The 24,363-nt window shown below is 36.5% G+C and overlaps 1 protein-coding gene across 1 annotated transcript in view; it reads right to left on the reverse strand.

The window, feature by feature from the left end:
• Positions 1-367: 367 nt before the first annotated feature.
• The window catches only part of fhip1aa (FHF complex subunit HOOK interacting protein 1Aa), a 36,425-nt gene continuing 12,429 nt past the window's right edge, over positions 368-24,363 (reverse strand). Inside the window, exons 2-13 of the mRNA XM_065254695.2 lie at positions 21,013-21,122; positions 19,379-19,570; positions 16,834-17,526; positions 14,711-14,869; positions 14,412-14,498; positions 14,086-14,253; positions 13,023-13,102; positions 12,637-12,836; positions 8,778-9,713; positions 5,563-5,741; positions 2,917-3,037; positions 368-2,744 (exon numbers count right to left, since the gene is read on the reverse strand). Coding sequence (XP_065110767.1) covers positions 2,518-2,744; positions 2,917-3,037; positions 5,563-5,741; positions 8,778-9,713; positions 12,637-12,836; positions 13,023-13,102; positions 14,086-14,253; positions 14,412-14,498; positions 14,711-14,869; positions 16,834-17,526; positions 19,379-19,483 — 2,955 coding nt within the window. The 5' untranslated portion in view covers positions 19,484-19,570; positions 21,013-21,122 and the 3' untranslated portion in view covers positions 368-2,517. The remainder of the gene's footprint in view (positions 2,745-2,916; positions 3,038-5,562; positions 5,742-8,777; positions 9,714-12,636; positions 12,837-13,022; positions 13,103-14,085; positions 14,254-14,411; positions 14,499-14,710; positions 14,870-16,833; positions 17,527-19,378; positions 19,571-21,012; positions 21,123-24,363) is intronic.

Raw genomic sequence — 24,363 nt, forward strand, 5'->3', positions numbered from 1 at the left:
CGCCCTCTTGTGGCGTATACATTTTAAACATTTAAAAATTATAGACATAAAAGTATTAAAAGTCAATTTTCAGGTCACTTGTGCCTTCTATGTTTGGATTCACTGTTTCAAGTGAACAGAAAGAGGAAAAGCATTTGATGATGATGATGGAAACAGTTTATCGGGTACAGTTATTGAAAGGAGTTTTAAACAAAATCTTTTGGCTGAAAGCGCTACTAGAATTTTAAGTTAAATTAGGTCGACAGGCACGTATGCCAATATTAATATAAATTACAACACTGACAGAAAATTACTTTTGTATACTTTTAGTGTATTTACTATAAGTAGTACACTGTAGTGTTTTTGAACCATACTATAAATACTGAAGTACACTATGGCATTCATTACAGTCTGTTTACTACACGTAACAAACTATAATATATTACAGTATACAACAACAGTTTACCAAAGCAAATACAGTATTTTTTGGGATGCCCCTAATCTGAATACATTTTGTCTATAAAACCCACATAATATATTTAGCACACACTTTGTAAGCAAGTCATTTGGCTATATCTCTGGCTTAAGACTGGCAGTGTTATTGACAAATTACTTGGAAGTCTAAAGATGTCATGACTTTGTGTGCTCCTAACAATTCAACACAGCAGGACACAGTTCCCTGTCTGAAGAGAAAACAAAGGCAGACACAGATAAGCTGGTGACATTTCTTAATATTATTCTTTTTTGCTAATTATAGTGCATACATTTAAAATTTCAATAGTGTTTAATTGCACATTTTTGCATTTTAAAAAGATCACACACATAAAACATTTAAAATGCATATAATTTATTTCTCTGGATTGACGTGATAGTGTGGTCTTATAATTAGTAAATAAATAAAAAATAAAATGTGTATGAATCACATAATTAGTACAGATCAATATGAAGGCAACAGGTATCTTCATTATACAATTAAATTAAAATCTGATCAGGTTTTACCACAGTAATATTACTGTAACATTAGGTATTTCACCCCATTTGTCATAGCTTAAGTAATTTGTTTATCAAAGTGGCATGGACACCAATAAAAATGCACAGAATTGCACGTACAAAATATACATTTGTTTTTGTAGTGCATTAGCTATGCAAGCATTTTTTTATAAATACTTACATCTGGAGACTATATAATAATTTTATAAAATTAAAGCAACATCTTTAAGAGCAAAGGCCACTTTTTGTTGTGCATTTGAGATGTTTAAAACTTAAACCTATGATAAACTAAAACTGTAGAAATTCTTCATCATAAACATTATGTATGATCACCTATAAGTAAAACAAATGTGTTACTGCATAGCAATTGCGTTCCTAAATTTAAAAAAAAATCAATCTTTCTGCTTCTTTAAATACACTAATACAAATACACCCTACACATTTACTTAGCATGATAAAAACAAATACTTCATGTAGATACAAGTCGAATCATGTAAACCCAACACGATTTTCAAATAAAACAATCTTAGTTTGTTGAAAACTAGATGAGAAGCAAAATGTATTGTTTTGAATATTTGACTGAATCATGTTCTTTTAAAATTAAAACATCAAGTTAAGCCAAAGTTACAATTTCAATTCAGTTTAAAATGATGCAACTATGTTTGAAACAGAAAGCATCAATCGTGATCAGAATGAATTGTTTAAAATAAGTGAACGGCATCAAAAAAAAAAAAGTGTATCCTCTTTCTAATACCATGCTTTCAACCGAACAAAACGCAAATGTTTCAAACTATGTTTTGTGAAAAAAATCTCTCCCCCTCCAAAACTGTTTAATACCTTAACCCAATAAATAAAGACCCCTACCCCTTATTAACAACTGAGTGAGAACATATTAACAACTTGCAGTATGTGCTGCTTAGACAATATAAAAATCTTAAAGGAAGTTAAACTGATATAAGTGATCAACCATGCTAACAAAAGTCAGTTTTGTAAAACATATATAACGTGACCACACAGAATTTGCAAACCTTGTTTATAAAACCATAAAGACAGTGTTAAGACGTTTAAGGACTTCTGAGAAATAGGCACAATTACTATAAGGCCATAACATTACTGAACCAAACCTACAAAATAGACTGAAGTTTGCATAGCGTTCATATCAGTGTAATTATAAACATTGCATTCCATACATTGCATTATGTGCTTTCCATGATGTCTTCATCTCGTGATGCTCATCAGCCATCATTCTTTGGTCTGAGCTGATACTGACCAGCACTTTGTCATTTAAGACACAGATATGGAATAAAGGCAAAACGAGTGACTGTTTTCCGACAGGAGACATTGATTGAAAATAGTTTGATGATGGATAACCTGGATTGTTAAAGGTCCTGAAACTCCTGTTTGACAAAAAAACCCCTATGATGGCAAGAAATCCCCTATCGAGAACGTCTAAAAATCAGTAAAATGTGTTTCCACTAATTTAAAGGTATCTTATTGACATGATATTGCTTTCACTAAAAGTCTCTAAAAAATCTTTGGAAATAAGGATCAAGTCAAAGTGGAATCCTGTTCATCCATGGGAGGTTGAGATGGGATAGAATGTTCTTGTGCAAGGGCGGCCAGTTCCTTAAGAAACTCTGTGAAAAGAACTGTGGCATATACTTCCGTTCTGTTTAAGGGAACCACACTTTTGAGTTGGATAGCCGGGTTCTTCTGCTTGGTTTTGTCTGCTTCAGAACCGTGATGCCCATCGCCAATCTTTGGACTTTGAGAGTCTAGGCACAGAGAAATACAGTATAAAATATGTTTATTCTAATAGAAGTTACTATTTATATAATGTAATATATATATAAATAATTTAAATCGACATTAGAAAAATTAAAAACAACAAAAATGATGTGTGAAATATAAATGTTTCTGTTAGGTACTTAAGGAACTGAAACATACTCTGATCTCTGAGAGAGCTCTCTCTGGCCAACAGGCAGTGCTGAGCAGAAGTCAGGAGCTCAGGAAAGTCTTTACGGGTCGCAGACATTTGCTCTATCTGATTCTTCAGCGAGGCCAGTACCTAGCAATACAAAGAGAGAGGAAAAATATAAATGAAATAAGAGTAAAGGAAGTAAATAAACAAGTGATCAGATTCAGCATTCGAATATGCTGAATCAATGCTTGAATGCAACATGAATTAATGCAATAGCACAATAAAGCCTTTTCAATTGGTTGAGAATTGAATTTTGGAAAAAATATGTACAATGTAAATGAACATGCTTAAATTGCATCGTTTTTGTTACTCGTTAATTTATTTGGGAACAAGGCTCCACTGAATTATGCATTGCTGAGCAGGTTGCATTGTGACAGCATTGAGTGGTGCCAATTCATACTGTTTATGCCAGTTTAGGACAGATAGGTGCTATTAATCCTACGGATTACTTCAGTGGAATCATAACTATATTAAAAGTTAACTGCTTTTTACTAGTTCTTTTTCAGTCTTTGCAACAAACATTGTACTGTTTGCAAACAATTAATGAAAAAAGATTTGTTTTGCCAGCGTGTGTAAAGCTCCAGGCTGTAGTGTAGGGGTGCGCGGGGCAAAAACTAACGCGGGGTTAATTCTAACATGGACTGTTAACATTGTTGCACAAGGTTGAGTATTTAGCTTTTCCGGTATTTTTTCATGCTGCCAAAAGATGATCTCCTGCAGATTACTGGAAATGTATCATGTTTTTCCTGAGAGTTATTGATAAACAAGTGTTTTGGTGGCATGTAAGTAAATTTTTTCAGTGTATGTTTTTTCGGTTTCTAAGTTGGTTGTGTAAGATACCAAATCCAATGCTACGTCATATTAATCAGTGTCTTGTTGACTAAAACATAGCATCGTTTTGAAATATGTCTGCAGCTCTTAGCAACTTTTTTGGTGGGCTTAAAAAAATATTTTGACCCACCTAGGTTAATTGTAACTCTGTGTTACAACTAACCCCTCAGCACTTACGATATGAAAACCGCTAATGTTAGCGTAATTCTTGCCGTTGTTTTAAATAGGCTACACACGAATGACTGCTGGCTGCCAACAAAATAAATGTGCCTGTCTTATCAAAATCGTGCATCAAATGTATTTTTGTTCATATCTTTAATATTGATTGAATAAGGTCACGTCAAAGATTCAAATCATAATGAAATGAATGGCTAAAATCTGACTTTAATGCTCATTATCTCAAAATTTGATGTTGAAACTGTAGTATGGTTATTGCAGACTGGGTCACATATATTAAAAAGTTTTGTCATAATTGTGCTGCTTTTTCTCACATATTTAGACATTTGTATTCATTTATAATTGAACTATTGTTAGAAAAGAGCTGGATGAATGAATACAGTGTTGATACCTGTCTATTATAGACAGATATATAAACAATATCCACTTCAAGTATAAAGACAAAATAGTATTGAAATGTTTGCCTGCAAACTTAATTTTTAGCAAGTGTTACAACTAACTCCCTGCCTGTTACAATTAACCCCACGTATGGGGTAAGTTGTAACGTTTGCACTTCTGTCACGTTTGGTTTAATTGTCCAAGAATGCTAAATACTAGAAACAAACTTCAAATGTTTATTTTTAGCAGAGATGTGTGTGTTGCTTGTGTAAAAATAGAATTAATCAAACTCAAATATTTTTGAATGATTGAGCCAAAACCAAAATGCATTAGGTTGTGCCCCGCCCGCTCTGCCCTACTGTAAATGGCAGAGTTGGGGACATTTTTTATATTTTTAAACGATAGATGCAGATTGTCCCATTATTTTCATGTATGACTTTCCATAGCATTTGGAGGCTTTTGCTTGGATAAAAGAAATGGGAAATTATCTACATATTGAACTGGAACTCCTCCCTACATTGAAATTCACTCCATGGACTCAGAATAGAACTGTGCATGTCAGGATACGTAGAGCTACGCACGACTATAACTTTATAGTGGCTGTAGGTCACACCCACCTATTATGACACATCTCAGATCAATGACAATAACAAGGTATTGGTTTTTAATAGTTGATAAGGTTTTCCTGAATTCTCATTTGTGAATGAATTCAAGAATACTGTTTTGGGGAGATTTTATTTGAAAAGGGCATTAAGAAAAAGTAAAGAGCTGACCCCAAACAAACCATTAGACTTTTATTGGTTTAAGATAAAAATAAAAAGTGCAAGGACTTCAGACAACCCCAGCAATGGACTATAAACTAATCTATAATATTTGTATGTGTATTCTTCATTGTGTCCTTTTATAAAGCTGCTTTGCAATAAATTGAATTAAATTAATATACATTTGATGAAAAATACAAACTTCAACACAATTATTTTTACAGTTTGTATCACTAATGTACATCTTTTGTAAAAAAAAAAAAAAAAAATGAAATAATACCATGTATTCTAAATATTTAATTTTTTTGTGATTTTCCTTTTGTCTCTATGTCTTTACTAATATGTATTCACTGTAAAGCTGCTTTGCAACAACATAAAATTGTAAAAAGTGTTAAATTGAACTCAATACTCAAAAGCTAAGAAAAAGTACAGATGTGGTTAAGATATAGGTGTGTATTCCAGTACCTGGTATAGTGATCGGACACTGGGCTGAAACACCATGTTAGTGTTGAGGAGAAAGGAGCGCAGCAAGGGCTGAGGGTAAGCAGCTAACTGTGCCAGGATGCCAGTCAGAAGCAGGTTCACGTGTAGACCGTTGTTCAGCATGTTTTCTAGACGAGAAAGCAGCACACTCACAAATGGACCTGAAAGAGAGCAGGAGGAAAACACAAATCAACAGTGAAAAAATAGCATATTATCATAAATATAGGACAATGTCCCTTCATATAGTGATCATTATTCATTCAATTAGACAGCTACTTGCCAAAAGAGTAAACAAATTGACAAAAATAATTTTATTTGAGTTTAAAAAATGTATGTGAGAAAAGAGGGAAATCAGAGAACAACACAAAAGGAAACACAATATAGAAGATTTATTGGCTCTTTCTGTACTTCAAATGATAGTCCACTGTGCTAGCAACACAAAAGTTGTGGGTTCAAATCCCAGGAAGCACACATTTTGATAAAATGTGTACCTTGAATGCAGTTTGAATAAAAATGTAAACCAAAGTTAAAATTAAACGTCGTTATATTAAAGCATTTGAGCACAAAAGGCTTTGACCAATCAGAAATGATTATATAAGAGCACCGTGAACATTTTTTTAACTCTTCAACTGTTCGTCAGTTTATGAAAGGGCCATTGAGTCGTGCTCCTGGAAATGCACCTTACAGCACAGTTTCTCAAATTCTCCTAATACAACTGCCTTAAAGGTAGGGTAACAGATTTGATCCTGAAACATTTTTAGTTATGCTGGTTAAAAGTCTCCTCACATCCTGATAGCAATCACTGTGTTAAGTTGTTTAAATGTATTTGTAAAAATGTATGTCATCTGTGAAAGGCGTAGGACCAAAAAATGTTCAACAAATCATAGATTTCGGTCCGAACGGACGTTTCCTTTTATGTCCCTCATACATAAGCGTAATTTGAATTCCCACCGCGCAGCGAGTCCACGCAGATACCATACGTCATCGGCGCGTTCACGTGCGCTCTGTCTGTAAACAGCGAGAACACCAAACTTTTCTGCTGAATTGACAACCTACACAGGAGCAACAAAACTAAAGGCATCTTTTATAACAACAACAGCAAAAACTGCCTGGATCAGCAAGAGCAAAAATCCAAATTAACATCAGTAACTTTAGTGCTTTACCACGAGATGAAACAGCTACAGGAGGCAAAGCGTCTGAAAGGGTCGTTGCACTGTTTATTTTGGTAAGGTAGGTACGCGATATGTTTGTATTGAGATGGATTCAGATATTATACTTTGATGAAACGTTGTGTTGCTTATGAAATTTGTGTTCGTTTACGGATTAGCATAACGATATAGTTACTACGTCTACACAACCGAACGTGTGCTTAAACTAATTCTGATGTAAACCAGTTGTTTATGTTGGTTATTTTGGAAGTGTTATTCACTCTGTACTGCAAAGTTTTCTCACTGGTGAATGAGACATGAGATGTGACCGTCTGATCTGTGCATGTGTTCATGTGTTTAGAAAGAGGCGTGACTTTGGAGAGCGATTTGACTTGAGGGTGGGATCGGGATTTCATTGCTAGGCGGCTACCGTTAGCATTTTTCAAAATGTGTTACCCTACCTTTAACTTGTATTATAGCATACACTATGTTACATGTGTACAGTACATTGCACAGTATGCACACTGTCAAAATGCATGAAAAATGTTTATTGCCATTTCCAGTATGATAAAAAACTTTTAACAACAATGTAAAGAGAGCAGCTCATTTATTGGCTAATGGCTAAAATTATGTATATGTATTTTTTTCATAACTGCCCTTCTCTGCATGTCAATTCGCTCGAACTGAATCTTTAAGGAGACACTCCACTTTTTTTAGGAAAAAAGGCTCATTTTCCAGCTCCCCTAAAGTTAAACATTTGATTTTTATCGTTTTGGAATCCATTCAGCTGATCTCCGGGTCTGGCGGTAGCACTTTTAGCATAGCTTAGCACAATCCATTGAACCTGATTAGACCGTTAGCATCGCACTTAAAAATAACCAAAATGTTTCAATATTTTTCCAATGTAAAACTTGACTCTTGTGTAGTTACGTTGTGTACTAATATCGATGGAAAATTAAGAGTTGTGATATTCTAGGCCGATATGGCTAGAAACTATAATCTAATTCCGACGTACTCAGTGCCCAAAATAGTCCCCTGCTATTGAACGTTACCAAGGGGACTATTTTCGAGCACTGCATAATATTATTGTGCCGGCTGCAGCCATGATACAACAGATTTTAAAGGTGACATAGAATGATTGAACGGAGTATTTATCCTTGTTCTGTGATGTGACATGTAGACAAAAAAAAAATGTTGTTTGGGTCTGTAATGCCTTAGAAGCTTCCTAAAAACCTCTCTCAGATAGCTCTATTAGGGTGGAGGATTTTAAACAAGAGGTTTTGCACCTATTTGGCTCCCCCTGCTGGCTTAACTTGCAATCTCATTACTGATTGGCTGACTTTGCTGCCACTCAAAAAATTTAGCCAATTATTTTAAAGTAGAGGGGCAGTTAGATGCCTGTGATGTCATAAGCATCAGTTTTTCAGATTGGGCCGTTTTCTGGCTGACATTTCTAAAAGAGGATTTTCTATGAGACTGAGATGTTTAGCATATCTAGCACTTCTTGTATGTTTGTGAATGTGGGTAGACTAACATTATTCAACAAAGACAAGGTAAAAATGTTTTTTCATTCTCTGTCCCCTTTAAGTCTTGTTTACTAAAAAAAAATACATTTAAGAGGTTTATTCTTAAAACTAGTAAAAATATCTGCCAATGGTGTAAGAAAAGTAAACTTCCAGTTTGAACTTATTACAGTAAACTCAATTTAAGTTTATTTTTCCTACCCCATTGGCAGATATTTTTACTTGTTTTAAGTATTAACCTCTTGATTTTCATAATTCATTTCAGTAAACAAGACTTAATTTCTAAAAGTAAATGTATCTCAATTTAAGAATTCTTAGATATTCATTCTGAAAAACAAGACAAAAATACTAAGACTAATTTTTTTTTGCAGTGCAGTACTATGTCCCAAAATGTAGTACGTTGAAATAACTTGTCTTAAAGTGTCAGATTGTCTACTATTTATACTTTCTTTTTGCTACAGATATAGTCCCTCATGCATTTTTTCCATCACAATATAAAACAAAAAATCTAAATAGGTTTTCTTACCTGTAAAGGGAACAGCTTGACTTCTGCTCCCACTGCGGGGTTTTGTCCCAAAAGGAGACAACGGCATCTTTTCCAATTCTGGTGTCTCTGGTAAGAAACTGGTAAACTCTACCTCCTCTTCCATGAGTTCTGTAGGACTCCTGAGTTCAATGTTTGTTTTTACAGGACTACTGGACGGTGCATCCAGACTCCTGATCAGCTCCTCATACTGTGCCATAAGGTCCTCCCCTTCTGGGGCTGCTGACTTGGGGTTCAATTGTCCAGGTTTCCCCTCCAATTTTGCATAGTCTTTATGATCACCATTGCTCATTGAAGATTCTTTCTTTAATAAGTCACATTCCGTTTTTTGATCAGATGGTCCTCCTGACTTAGTTGATTCAGCATGTTTGGATGGAGCATTATGAGTGTTACCAGAGTCATGGGCATCCTTTTGAGCAATCAAATCGTAGACCATAACATCATTTTGAAACTCAGATTCCTCTATATAAGATCCCTTCACAATCATAATAGCAGTTCTCCGCAGTTCTTGGATATGTTGTGGGGGCTCGTCCGGGATGTGACGAGTGTCCTGTTCGTCCTCTAGCTGTGGTTCCGGTGGACAAGCATCATAACTATCATCCCACTCTAGCTCCAATAATCCAGGTGCAGCTGTATTATCCTTGACAGGTGGACCAGACTGATGCACATGCTTTTGGGGCTTTGTTGTTCTGCTGGTTATCTGCGGATGAGTCCTACCCGCCTCCTCCAGAGTACTGGGCTGGTATTCTTCTGGAGGGGGGTTCTCTCCATCATAAGGTGCCGACCACACGCGGCATGCTTGCGTGCAGTTTTTAATGCTGTTTTCAGCATCACATAAGTAGTGAAGGTAACTGACATCCAGGTGAATCTCTGAGCCAATGACACAATCATCTTCCTCTGGGAGGACCTCTTCTGATTCTAAAAATTCAAATTAAAATCCAAAATTAAAACTGTTAATCTTAAAAAAAGGCATTTAGATTTCAAATGTTTATATAGCATTTTATACAATTAAACTAACTGAATTTGCCTATACAAAAGGAGTGATTTGGAATTTGAATCAGCTTGTAAACACTTTAATTACAGGCACAGACATAAGCAGATTACACAGTCTGGAATGGAATAAAGAAATAGGGTTGCCAACTGTCCCGTATTAGCCAGGCTGTCCCATATTTTGGGCCAAATTGATTTGTCTCGTACGTGACCTCCTGCATCCCGCTTTTTGACTGCTGCGCTAATCTAACCATTGAGTGATACAGCAGGTTTGTTTGTTGTTCGACTTCATATGGCGCCCCAAGAACCAAGAGGCAGATGACATCAAAACCCCCACTATTCAGGTAATGTGAGAAATCATACAGAGAGAACTGCTATCGAAATGGTCTCGCTGTACTTTGATGTCGGGTGAACAAGCAGCAACAACAGTGGTGTTGATCATGACACTTGTGAACTATCACCAACACCTGTCATCCAATCACAGACCCCTCAAGTACAATCAGTATCCATATAAGAGGACATATAATAAGATTTCATATTTTCTTTGTTATATAGTGGTTTATTGAGCTATTTGTGCATGTATAAGATCGGGATAGCTATAAAGCTCAGTCAATTCTAAAGGGATCGCTGATCCAGACCTGCATAATAAAACGCCTCAATTTGAAATGCCCCAAGGCAAAACTACAGCTAACAGAATCTATGTTATTTTTAGTTTTTTAGTCTAACCCTTAGTGCATGAGTAACAGGTGTTTTAGAAAAGGTAGTAACAGTAATGGTTAAATTAAAGAACTGGGTTTAAAGTACCTGCTGTAAATTAACAAACTAATAATAAATCTACCGTTTGTTGCCAAAGCATAAGAGTTATAAAATAATATTTAACTAGAAGAAATCATTTTGACAAATTGCTTTACACAATACACTGTACAGTATATTCACACAAAACCATACACAACAGGCCCCCTTTTGTCCCGTATTTCAAAGTGACAAAGTTGAGAACCCTATGAAGAAATTATGTTGATGCCGGCACTAGCGAAGTGTGTTGGAAACAAGATTCGGAATGTAGCCAAGATTCAAGTAATTTGAATAAAGACATGAATGGCATTTCAGTGTACAAAATGCCCAAGCTGTATTTAGAGAAATGAGGGTTGGGACTCTTACGCCCCATTCAGACAGCCAGCGACCAGCAGTAGCAGAGTGACGCGATCTCACTCATTTCAATGGAAACCGGGCGACTTCCAGCGACAAGAGAGAAAGTGACCGTTGGCGACTGTATGGGCGTGTCTAGCGACGCGAGAAAGTTAAGAAAAGTTTAACTTTATGCAAATGTCGAGCGAATTTCCGGAGCGACTACCACTGAGAACGAAGCAGTGGAGTTCACGTCATCCTTCTCTCGTCAGTTATTGGCGTGGATTGTACTCATTTATGATAAGCAGATTTAGAAACGCCTCATTGAAAGAGACGAGCGACACACAGCGATAACGTCGCTGGCTGTCTGAACGAGGGCTTATGTGGTTTAATTGGTTAAAAAAAATTGAAAAAAGACTCTTGACATCAAAACCAGGAAAAAGCACATTTCACAATCTTGAAATGTGTTAAAATCTATTCTAAGGGCTGTGCTCTAATATGGTATATGCCGAACGTCACGTGCCCAAACCGGAAAACTGGGTTGATCGCTACTGGTGCCTCATTTATAAAATGCTGCGTAAAAACCATCCTAAATTTGATCTTACGATCATTTAACAAAAATGCGTACGTGTGATTCATAAACCGAACATACGCGCAGAAAACGCGCGTACCCCTTTCAAATCTATAAATCAAAAATGAACTTGAACTTGTGCGCGCAGCCGAGCAGTTTCAGATCTCCGCCTTTAAACGATGCGTAATTAATGTCAGACATATAAAAAGCGCTTGTCAATGTTTAAACCCAGTTTCAAACAGCAAGAACGGCTTATATTTCCAAAAACCTGCAGCAATCAGACAAGCAAAAGTGCGTACGTCTGCTCAGACCCTGACGTGGCGCTAAGCAGTTTTCCACGTCAAAGACGGTTTTTATAAATATGGACTTTGCCGTGGATTTTCGCCTACGCACACTTTACGATCAAATCTGTGCGTACGCACGCTTTATAAATGAGGCCCCTGGTTGCCTGCACGTGCTATCCTAGCTTGTTATTGTTATTCATAGTATTATTATTTGTGTTATGTTCTTTTTTATTCTAATATCAATGTATGTGAGAAGAAAATGCCTGTCAAAAGCCATTAAGTAAATAAAAACGTTACTATATTTTCTTTTACTTGGGTTTAAGATGTTAACGAGCGTATCCACTGGACATCAATCATTCTGATCTTTGGTAGCTCCTGAAGGCTTCATGTATGAAACAGCACCATGTCAGCGTACAGAACCGGAAGCGATGTACTATGTTTAACCGAAATGTGGAAGTAAGTTGCGCATATACCCTATATAGTATGTTTGTATTGATGTACAGTCTAAAAACAAAGAGTGCTAAGTAGCACTAAAAGTGGTTCACTGGCTCGTATTAGTAGGGGAACCATTTTAAGTGCAGTATAGCACCTATGAATTACCTGTGTAGAACCATATTTTGCTATATAGAACCATATTTGGTGCTATAGTGGTACTATATCACCCCTAGATGGTTCTTCATAGGTGCATTATAGGTGTTATATAACACTAAAAACGGTTCCCCTATGATTACGAACAATTAGCACAAATTTTCGTGTAGATCAAAATGTAAAACTGAAAAGTTCCATCCTATGTGCTTTGTCATCATAATTAAACATTATGCACAATAACAGCTGAAATAGCATTCTTTCACACCAACTTCCAAAATATTACCTTTAGTTCCTGTATGGGAGCCATCAATGCCTTTTGACCAGAGGATGGAGTCCAACTGTCTGAGCAGAGGGGGGATGATCTCAGGAGAACAGCAGGATGGTGTGAGGGCGAGGAACTTAGCGGCTGACACCGAGTAACAGTCTGTCTCTCTCAAGACTCTGCGTTGGCTTAACATCATATGATTACAGGGGATCAAGTACCTGTGGGAGGAAAAGAGTTACACCACTTCCAGTGCCAAAAGAAAGAAACACTTCAAAAAAGGAACACTTAAGTGGAAAGAGATTAGCATGTGTCACAGCAGACAAGGTCTGAAGCTGTGACCATGGTTTGCAGAATTTCAAATAAATGAACAAACATTGGTGAAGAGTCTACGGGCGTCTACTCACTTGAAAATCAACTGGAGCATGACATCCTCACAATATAAGCCAATGAGAGTGCGGAACAGAGCCAGAGACACTGTGCCAAGCTGGAGCAAAAGAGAAGCCAAGTTATTTTAGTGAATTACCATAAAATTACCAGAATGACTTTACCAGCAAATACAAAAAACTTTACGTCATTTTACCAGTAAGATATCATTCACATATCAGTACACATACAGTAAAATACCAGTAAACTCTGTCAGAGGGGAATATCTACATAATTCTGGGAGGGGGCGCAAGTACTGGAATTAATAAATAGTGTAGGATAAAAACACATCTTAAATGAAAACACCACCGTTTTTCAATATTTTACTTTGTTGTTACCTCAACTTAGATGAATTAATACATACCTATCTTTTATCAATGCGTGCACTTTTAATCTTTGTACAGCGCTTCATGAATGTGTTTTTTATCCCAGCCCCATTCATTCCTATGGCTCCAAAGAAAAGTTTTACTTTGTGCCACCATACTTACTTGTGTAAATACTCATGTAACAGTCTTTAAAACATGGAAGTGTTTGGTGGCTTCTAAATTCATTCCTGTTTGGAGACATAGAAATGAATGGGGCTAGGCTAAATGCTAACACATTCACAAGGCGCTGTACAAGGATTAAAAGTGCACACATTAAAAACAGATAGGTATGTATTAGTTTGTCTAAGTTGAGGTAAAAACATAGTAAAATATTGAAAAACGGTGGGGTTTTCCTTTAAGCATGTAAAAAAAATTCTGTTATTCCTTTGTCCAATCTACCAATTATTATTCTATGTTTTTGTAGCCTAATTTTTATTTAAAATTTGATTAAACCCATTACATTTATTTGCCGCAAGTGTCTGTGAATCTACACTTATTTCATTATCAAAGTTCTGAATAATAAAGAATTATTACTGTACTTATCCTGTAGATAAGATGAATGGCCATTGATAAGTTAATCATTAATTCATTGTCAAATGACATAATCGTAAGTTTAAAACTGTATAAACTCTAATTTATGTATACATTTTAAAAGGTGACTAGATAAGATTGTGGGTACCTGAAATGGAGTATTGATGCGGCTAACTAGCGTGTCCAAAATGTACACGTTGTCATGGCGATGGAGGAGGATGAAGCTGAGGAAAGTGTGCAGCAAGGCGGGTTCAGTCACACTTCGTATGAACAGGTCCAGGTAAGCAGTGGTGGTCATCACCTCTTCAAGTGTTACCTACAAAAGATCAGGTTGCTTGAGGTCTTACTCATAGTAAGATTAGATTTCACAGATTGCACATTTATGGAAAAGATTTAAGTTTTTGAATAAAAAACACCAGGTTTAGGCAATGATCCTGAGGTAGATTTAGAGAACAAGACTTACAGACCACTTACCTTGTGTAAGGCTGGTGCTAAAACAGGTACCAGAAATCCATTATGAATATAACCCACCAGCTGGTCTCTGATAGAATGATGAGCCACCTTAACACAAAGAGTAAAGAAATGTCACTTGATCTCTTAGGCAGATATAAAGATTAAAAAATATATATATATATTTTAAGCTCAACCTTTGCATCCTAATGCAAGATCTCCATAATAGGGTTTAAAAAATACGAAGAGCAAGTTTTAACCACAAGCTTATACAAACTGTAAGTGAATCACATCAATTAAAAGATGAAGGTGCTATCACACACCTGTATGACAGCGTTGCAAAACTCCAAAGAGTTAAGGAACTGCACAAGAGCAGGCAGCTGCTGCCAGTCTTCATGATGCAGACAGTGCCATTCCTCATTGGGCACATCCAACTTAGTGGGCAAAGAGGAGTAGAGTCCACTCAAACCTGTAGCCAAAACCTTTAACAAAAGTTAAACAAAACGGGGTTACATGTGATCTTCCATGCACAAACAGCTAATATATGTATTAATGTGAAATTTGGACCTTCACCGTTTTGAGCATCACATAATAATGTAGGCATTTTAATATAAAATGATTTGTATGTGTTGAATTGAAAAAGGAAGTCACATAAATCTGGGATGACATGGGGTGAGTAAATTATGACAGAATTTTCATATTTGGTAAACAATTCCTAAAATAAAGGTGCAGTCCAAAAGAAAAATTTTAAGTTTTCATCTTAATTCACTGAACATTTTAGGCTCTAAGGTAACTTTTGCTTAATTAACCATGTGTGCATAAAGTTACAGCCAATATTAATTTATATTAGCTACATTACGTTGTCATACCAAAAAAGTTAATATTGAATTTTATTACACTAAAATAATGTTTACAATAATTAGGGATGCACCGATACCACTTTTTAAGGATCGAGTACCGATATTTTTTCCCTGGTACTCAATTTTCTAATAACAACACAGGGCTCAACATAAAGGACTGCCCGGTGGCCCGGGGCAAGCGTGAGAGAGACGTTCGGGCCAATAGACCTTTCTCACAGTAACCGGAAATACGTAATCGTCGTGTAAGCGGAGTTCCTGTCAAGCGTCAACACACTAGAAAAACATAAACCCGGGCAAGTTTAAAATGGATCAAAGAGTCTACAAAACTTAGTTTAACGGATTTGCCAAATATTACATTTGCTGATGTGACACGACTAATGGAGGAAAACTTTTTCCATGAAGAATTTGTCAATAAATTTCTAGGTAAGTAGAGAGCGAGTATAACTGTTACTGAACTGTTAACTAAACAACACATTATAAGTCTCGCCGGATAGCCTGAATCCACTTCTGTATACCTTCACCATCAACAGGGAATTGATGGAACAGATACGGCTTTTTACATTGCCTTGACTGCGGAGGAAGTAGATTTCCGCGACGATTGCGTAGTTCCGGTCATAAATACGGAAGTTGTGAGAAAGGTCTATAAACAGTATTGTCACTTGCCCGATAGGGCCAGGGCTTCACCCTAAGTCACTAAAATATATTTTCTGCCTGTAGCCGTATGTCTGTATGTATTCTTATTTGACAGACACTGACATTTTTTGTGGGGCCAGTGAAAACTTTAGCAGGGCAGGTGAAAATCTAAACCACTGGCCCGACCGGGCCAGTATAAAAATTATTTGCGTTGAGCCCTGCAACACAATGAGACTAATGAACATTTTCATCTTTATTTTTAACAACTTCAATGCGTATTATAAAACACAAATCATTCTTATGTGATTTTCAAAGCCAAAATTTCAAAGTGTCCAATAACCTCCAAAGGGCAAAACCAAGGACGTAATGCATGTAATTTTTACCTGCCTGTCACAAAGCTGTCAAAGTGCTAAAGAAATCACAGACAACAAGACAATCAAATTTGTCATAAAGTGTCATAAAGTACGTCACTTGAGGTATCGGTCTTTGGTATCGGGGTATTTTTACGAGTAAAAGTTTCACCCTACCTTCATTTGTCCTCTTTTTGTCACCTCTTAAATAAGAATAGGTTTCTTCAAAAATACCACATTTTGAGCAAAAAGCTGAGATAATTGCATTTTTGTGAAGGACTTTGATAGAGATCAGATTCAGAGCAATCCTCAAAACATACACGGAGTTTGAACTGTTTGCACTGAGGGAATACTTCCGGTTTTATAAGTTGGGTAAGAGCGGCAACTGTTGGATAATAGCGGAAATATGGATTGCCGTAAAAACTCATCATTGGCATGGAATCGTTTTCCCTTAAGTGACGAGTTAACTGATCAATAGCGGGGAAAGAGTTAAAGTCAATAACGCTTAAGTATTATTGAAACTAAACATTCCTTTAAAACTTTCAATAGTAGCTTAGAGCTAAAAATACAAAACAAGAAAGACCCACGCTAACAGACACATACCGGACAGAAATAAGTGTTTTCTGCGATGTGTTTGGCCACAACGTGATTCTCAGCAGAAAGTGCCATGATAAGAAGCAGTGCATCCCTGGCCTGCTGCCCGACTGACCCCTCCCTGTGTATGAATGGGATGAGTAGGGAAAAAATGAGGAAATTAGCAGCTCCCTGGTCCTCGCTTGTATGGAAAAACAGTTCCAGGATAGATGGATCTTTAGTGAGGACAGAGCACAGCTGGTTCAGTAGAAGCACCAGTTCTGCATCCACAACAGCGGAACTCGGCCGTGACGGGGAGCCGGAGCAAGACGACAGAAGCATCATCAGGGGCTTGAGCACGGGTTTATGATGAAGTAAAGGCTGCCTGGCTTGTCCAATCAGCATCTCGTACATCTTCAGCTGCTCTAGTTTCATTTCGTCCGTGAACTCTCTCCTCAGGCTCCAGACAAACAGCCTCTCCAACACGTTCTCCATCACCACAAACTCCAGGATGGGACCCATGGCTCCACTTTCACCACAATCCTCTTCCATGAGGAGGTAGAGCATGTGCTCTACGTAGTTTTGCACCGTGCTGGCCTCATCTCCAGGGATTTGGCCGAAACGGAGGGCACCCAGTCCTCCGCTGACACTGAGAATGTGACTTCCGCCCAGGAGGCCCACATTACTTCGTAAGGGGTCGTGCTTTTCTAGAATTTTCACCACCTGATGGAGATTAAAAGATTTGAGGTTATTTAAACTGAAAACATCAAATTTAGGAAACATCAATCAGAAGTACTGCTTTATCTGCTGGGACACTAATCGTTGTTACGTAAAATCTCAATAGTGAAGTGAGAGAGGTTGGAATTTTTCAGTAAATGTGTTCTTCAGAAAACTTACATTTTTTTTATTTTTAATAATATTTAGAGACCACTTCAAGATTATTTCCAGTTTACTATTTATAGGTATGTAAGTAAAAGGATCATTGTTTTATTCTGCTAACTATCGACAACATTTCTGCCAATACCTAATAATAACAATGTTTTTATTTTCATTTATTTACCTAAAAATTGAAATGAAGAAAAGTGGTTAAAATAACAACAAAGATGCAGTGTTTTCAGCTATTGCATGACTACTGCAAATAAAACATGTTTAAATACATTTTTCAACAACAATACTAAGGTTTTTACATGTATTTTAGGAAAAGTTCAAAAATTAATATTTGGTGTAATAACCCTGATTTCTTATCACAGCTTTCAGGTGCCTTGGCATCTTCTCAGTCTTTTACATTGCTGTTGATTGACTTTATGTTTGTCGTAATACAATTAGGACAAAACTGGAGTGGTCTATATATATATATATATATATATATATATATAAATAATATATATATATAATACATTTTATTTTTCATTTAATGTAGTAATCGTGGTAATTCTTCCATGATGCATTAAATGTGAACATTAAACAATTCATTTCACATTATTTTAGTAAAACACAATTTAATATTGCTTTGGATTAGGGGAACATCTCATCTATTATACGCAAAGTAGCTCAAAATTAGCCGAGGGCTGCTATAAATCATATCAAAGGAAACAATAAGCTCTCTGTCCGTGTGCTGCTATATTACCATGGTGATAAAACTCCCAGTCAGGTGTGTCAGACAAACACTGGCCTTTTAACAAAGTAGGAAAGGAATGAGCTGATGGCTCCACTCCAGTAAGAGAAAGTGAATGCAAGGGCAAATGGCAGCTTGCTCTAAGCTAAATCTTTTTTCATAAATGCAAACTAAGAAGAAAGAGTGTACAAAGGGTGATAAAGTCGATAACTAGTAAGCAAATTAGTGCTAAAATATTCTGATATTCCAATAAAGCATTTACAACCATACATGTCTATCAGAACACCACCACAATATCCAGAGCTTCACTAATGGCCTATACTGTTTATTATGTTTTGATTATAAAGTTGTAAAGAAGTTGGTAGCTAAAAAAAAAAAAAGAGTAACAACTTTGAGACCAAATCGATACACTTTATTAAAGCAACACTAAAGAATTATTGCTCTTTGCTCCCCCTACAGGTTAGAAGCGTAATTGTTCATTAGCACTGTCGTAAATACTGCAGTATAGCTGGCTCTGATTGGATTGTAGGTCTGCCATAAAGCAAGTTTTTGTAGTTTTCACTCGCACTACAGGACCACTACCCGACGGTTGGAAACTTCTTTAGTGCAGTTTTGGCCGATAGAGGGCTGCAAAGCGAATGTGAAAGTGCTGTTCACCATGTTTTGAGTGGATGAACCACTGAAACTTTTTTGGAAACGTTATTTTAAGGTAAAAAAAACTCTTTGGTGTTGCTTTAAGGGCTGTGTCCATTTAGAATATAACTCGCACTGTAATATGTTTTTCCAATTGCCAATGCTTGCAGGTGTACACACAACATAACTCATAATTCACAGAAAAGATGACATTGCACAGTTGCAAATAGTTTTAACTGGTCCCTCATTAATTTAAAAACACAGCGTTCCTAAAATATAGCCACAAGATGTATACATTATCCATGACAATAAATTAATTTAGTGTACCTGTGCCCAGTGGTTCTTGAAAACAATCATGCATGTTTCAGGGTCCACACCCTTTAGGACCAATGCCTGGTCACCTCGATTCCCTCTGGCAACCATAAATGCCATTGTTGTGCGCTTACAGCAGCATTAAACCATAATGTTCAGGTTGATTTTTGCCAAAAGTAGATCACCATACCATTAGACTATAAAGACCTGCAGATAAAAAACACAAAAGAATCTAATTACAAAACTGCTGTTGCTAAAACCCACTCAAGCATAATGTCACAATGACTGTTTATATAAAACAGTTTAAATGTTTCTTAATTAAAAAAAAATATATAAATGGATAGGAATGGGTCCCTCGTAAAGGGTTCATTAAATTTGAGGGTCCCTGCCATCATAAAGTTTGAAAATCCCTATTTCAGGTGACAGCATGAGTCTTAACAACAGTTGTGTTATTACATAGATTTGATGAGTTTACAATGTAAAAAAATAAATGTATAAAACTTTTTTTATGTTTTTTATGTCTGCAAACGTACATAAGATATATTGCAATAGCACAAACCAAAACATATAGCAACAAAAAAGGTTTACACAGTTGTACTATTATAATTATGAATCAACATTTGAGTAGCTGTTGTTGTAATCACACTTCAAGGACTTTCCTCCTTTCTACCAATAAGGTCAGAAAGGGTTAGGGTTCCTGGGCCACAGTTTGATTTATATAACTTCAGAGTTAGCGAAAAACTAATGTTTCAGTAATATGCAAAGCTTGCTCTGTGCTATTTCAAATCAAATCAAATCAATAAAAAGACCCATAGCCAGACACGTTTAGTTAACAGCTATTTGTTTCAACCAAATGGTCATGTGTGTAAACAAACTCTTTGTTTCCTGTTCAAACAATGTGCGTGGAGAGAATCATCTACGGTTTCTGTATGTGTGTGCTTTCTAGATGACCAAAAGCATCAACAATAGTATGACCTTAAATCCATTTTGTCAGGAGTCTTGCCAAAAAACAGAAGATATGCACTGAGAAAGAAAGTGAATGACATAAAAGCTGAAGTGTATACTGTTTTATCTTATAAATAGCTATATATGCGAGCCAATAGTAAGATGACCTTTCATGCAGACTGTAAACACTGCGGTGTCATCAAAACACTCTGGGCTCTCTTGATTTGAGAGTACATACAGATATACAATTATGTCTACAAATAATATAAAAAAATACTTTAATAGAGTTTACTTTGCACACTGTAAAGTTCATCGTAAGGTACAAAGTATGACGTACTGTCTATTTTTTTATTTATTTACCTTCCATCCATAAAATTTTACAATATAACGTCTGCACAGAAGCAGAAACTGTACATATAAATCGAATTACACTTATCAACAACGAGCTATACACAACAAACACCTAGTAAAGTGTCCCTCTCAGCATCTGCATTATGGGTGCATTTTAAAACCATGCCTCTAAACAGGTGCATCCCACAAAACAATTGCACATTTTCTACCAATCAGTGCTCACAAACTCTTACCCTGACTCGGAGCCAATCATCACAGAAACTACCAATTGAAAATGTGCTGTCTGTTTTCACTAATGCACAGAAACCCAGAGTGTAAAGTCACAGTCAAAATGTATTTAAATTTCCACTTACCTCATCCAGACTATTGTAAGCTGCAGCTTGGGATGCAGTATTTTGTGAAGAAGATAACATCAGCATCTTTTGAGGGTTGAGGAGATCTTGAATTAGATCCAAAGGGAGCCCTGCAGAGATGAACACAGGGGAAAGACGGCAGTTTAGCTTTGCTGGTGTGAATGATGGGGGTGACAGGAGGCAAAGAAATGACTCGATGGATCTGAGCAATGAGAAAGAGAACTGAAACAGAACTGCACAGAGGAAACTTTTGTTTATTTAAAACCTTCAGGGTGCTAATGATAAAAGCTACTCTAAAACACACGGACTAAGCTGAAACTGCTGGGATGCAACGCAACTGTTTAAAGCACTGCCATGTACATTTGATATAACAAAACATGGTAAGAAGCTCAGTTCTTTAAAATTTTGTGTATTAGAACATTCAACTTTCAGTATTAAAGAGACAGTGTAGTGAATCTTAGGTATGGTTAGCGAATCGTGAGAATAAAACTGGCAACTTTTGGGTTACAAGTCTGACTCTCTAACCATTAAGCCACGACTGCCCACAGTTAGGCCACTAGTTCACCCCAAAATCAAAATTTTGTCAACATTTATTCACCCTCACACACTTTCAAAACACCAAAAACTCTTCTTTGGAACACAAAAGAAGTTATTTTGATAAATGTCTCAGTGGTTCTGTGTCCATACAAGTAGTCCAATGTTGTTTGGTTACTATTAATTTTCAAATCATCTTCTTTTGTGTTCCAAAGAAGAATAAAGTAATACAGGTATAAAATGACATGAGGGCAAGTAAATTGTTGTGTGAAATATACCTTTAAATAGGCCTACATTGTGTTAAACATAAATGCACCAGTATGGCCAAGTAAGGCCTCTAGAAACATAACCAAACTAGGATTGTCCAAGCAATAATACAAAAGTAATCAACTAAAAGTAATCAGACAGCTTTCTTTATGAGACCGTGCCATTGGCTGAATACTAAAAAAACAACTCTAAATTTTCCCTCACAGGAGGTATAGAAATAGTAAAGTTGAAGCATCAAGGCACTTTGAGTTATTTTAGTACTTCTAACATATAAGCACATAATATAAGCATCATTGACATGCTGGCTTGATCTTAAGCTCAACTGACTGACACATTAGACGTAATATTATTTTGGAAGCCAGTTTTCTTAAGAGACACTAAAACAAAAACACAGACTTTTAAGACATTGGCAGCACAGTTCTGGACACAGCCTGTGTGTTTATAATATGAAGCTGCATAGAAAAAGGACTAAGAAGATTACCAACATACCACAGCTATGTGCCAGTTCTCTAAAAATGTATTAGTGTGTTTCCATGACTATTAGACAAGTGCATATGAAGTGTTGAGCATATAAAGCTGACTTAGGAACTATTCAACATTACACCAACAATGTACTGATTCAGTTGACTATCCATAGTCCCACAAAGAGACGTGTGTTTTTTGTCCATACTTACAGAAATTCATCTGGGTAAAAAAAACTGACCCCAAAACACATACACACAGTGTAAGGGTGACACAGAGAAACACTATATGGAAAAACTAAATTGAATTCTTGATTCTCTACTTTCTTGAAGGAGATCAGAGGAGATACAGAGACAAAACTGCTGGTTATACAGAGATATTAAAGGAGACCGTTTTCCTGACTGAGAGAAGAGATGTCTTATCTTAGTAATGGTTAGATGTAATTGTGTCTGAGAATGAAGCTCTTCAGCACACTGTATCTGTGATTACTTCAGATTAACAGCAGTTATCCAGTTAAAGTAATTTATTTAATTACAATAATTTGAGGCTTCAAAGTAACTTCCAAGTCCCTATATGAAACCACAGAAAAAAAAGATACTCACTCGGTCAGTCATTCATCTACATTTCTGACTGCTTAAAGGAAAACACCACCGTTTTTCAATATTTTACTTCGTTTTTACCTCAGGTTAGAGGAATAAATACATCCTTATCTTTCATCAATGCATGCACTTTTAAATCTTTGTACAGCACCTCGTGAATGTGTTAGCATTTAGCATACCCCATTTATTCCTATGGCTCCAAACAGGGATAAATTTAGAAGCCACCAAACACTTCCATGTTTTTCCTATTTAAAGACTGTTACATAAGCAGTTACACGAGTAAGTATGGTGGCACAAAATAAAACTTTTATTTGGAGCCATAGGAATAAATGGGGCTAGGCTAAATGCTAACACATTCACGAAGCGCTGTACAAAGATCAGGGTTTTTCCGCAGCACTTTCAGTTTGGGTGGCCTGCCTAAGCTGGGAAACCCTACCGCCTTAACTAGGTCGTAAAAAAAAAACATTCACTGCAAAAAAAGACCATCAAGTGCATCTCGGAGAATAGCGCGGACGCTCTTCACACCATTAGCGTGCACGCGCGCCACAGGCCCAAAATAAAGAAGTGGTCTGTCATGTCTGGAAGATAGCCAGTTTATAAAACACGTGTCCGTGAGAACTGTAAGTGGACTTGTGTTTTGGGTTTATTTAAGGCTCAAGTGATTGTATTCGTCAATAGTTCTTGCAAATTTAAAGTAAGTTAGCTGGTGATTTTGTTGTTTGAGCAACCTGCTAGCTAGGTTTCAACGCACTCTGCTCACGTTATTTATGTCCATTATTTACATGCTACAGTACTTACACTACTTTAAGATAATGTAATTAATATTGGGAAATAATCCGTTTTTACAATTTTTGCGCTATCTATCATCGTTCGCCAGACGTTCTACAACATCTGCTTTAGTTTGGACTAGGCCTCAGTTTAATTAGGAAATATAACTAGTTTAAACAAACATGCCTTACTAAAAACATTACTTGTGTTCAGTTTGAGGCAAAACAAAGGGCACTGATGTATTTTAAATTATGTCAGTGCAGGTTATTTTCAGTTTGGATAGCTCTTAAATTTATTTTAGTCTAGGACTAGTCTTAACCCTGAAGATTAAAAGTGCACACATTAAAAAAAGATAGGTATGCATTAATTCATTAAATCTCAAGTTGAGGTTAGAGTAAGAACATTGTAAAATATAGAAAAACAGCAACTTATGGTGCAGTTGGAGTTAAATCACTCCTCAAACTTGGTCCATCTTTGTTCTCACCATCGCAAATGGAAATAATACCTATGACGCAGTTTTTTTTACCTGACTGGTTCTAGTGAACCAATCACAGCGCTCACGGTCTGCGTAGAACTGACGCCCTGTAAAAAAATTGGCGAGGTGCACGTCAGGCTTTTCAGAGGCTACGGATAAACTACAGCATAGCTACGGTGTAGACCTTATGCACAACAACAAATTGGATTTAAGGCAATTCGGGATTGTATGAGTATTGCTTCTACT

The sequence above is a fragment of the Paramisgurnus dabryanus genome, chromosome 4, assembly GCF_030506205.2.
Source record: "Paramisgurnus dabryanus chromosome 4, PD_genome_1.1, whole genome shotgun sequence".
Taxonomy (NCBI): Eukaryota; Metazoa; Chordata; class Actinopteri; order Cypriniformes; family Cobitidae; genus Paramisgurnus; species Paramisgurnus dabryanus.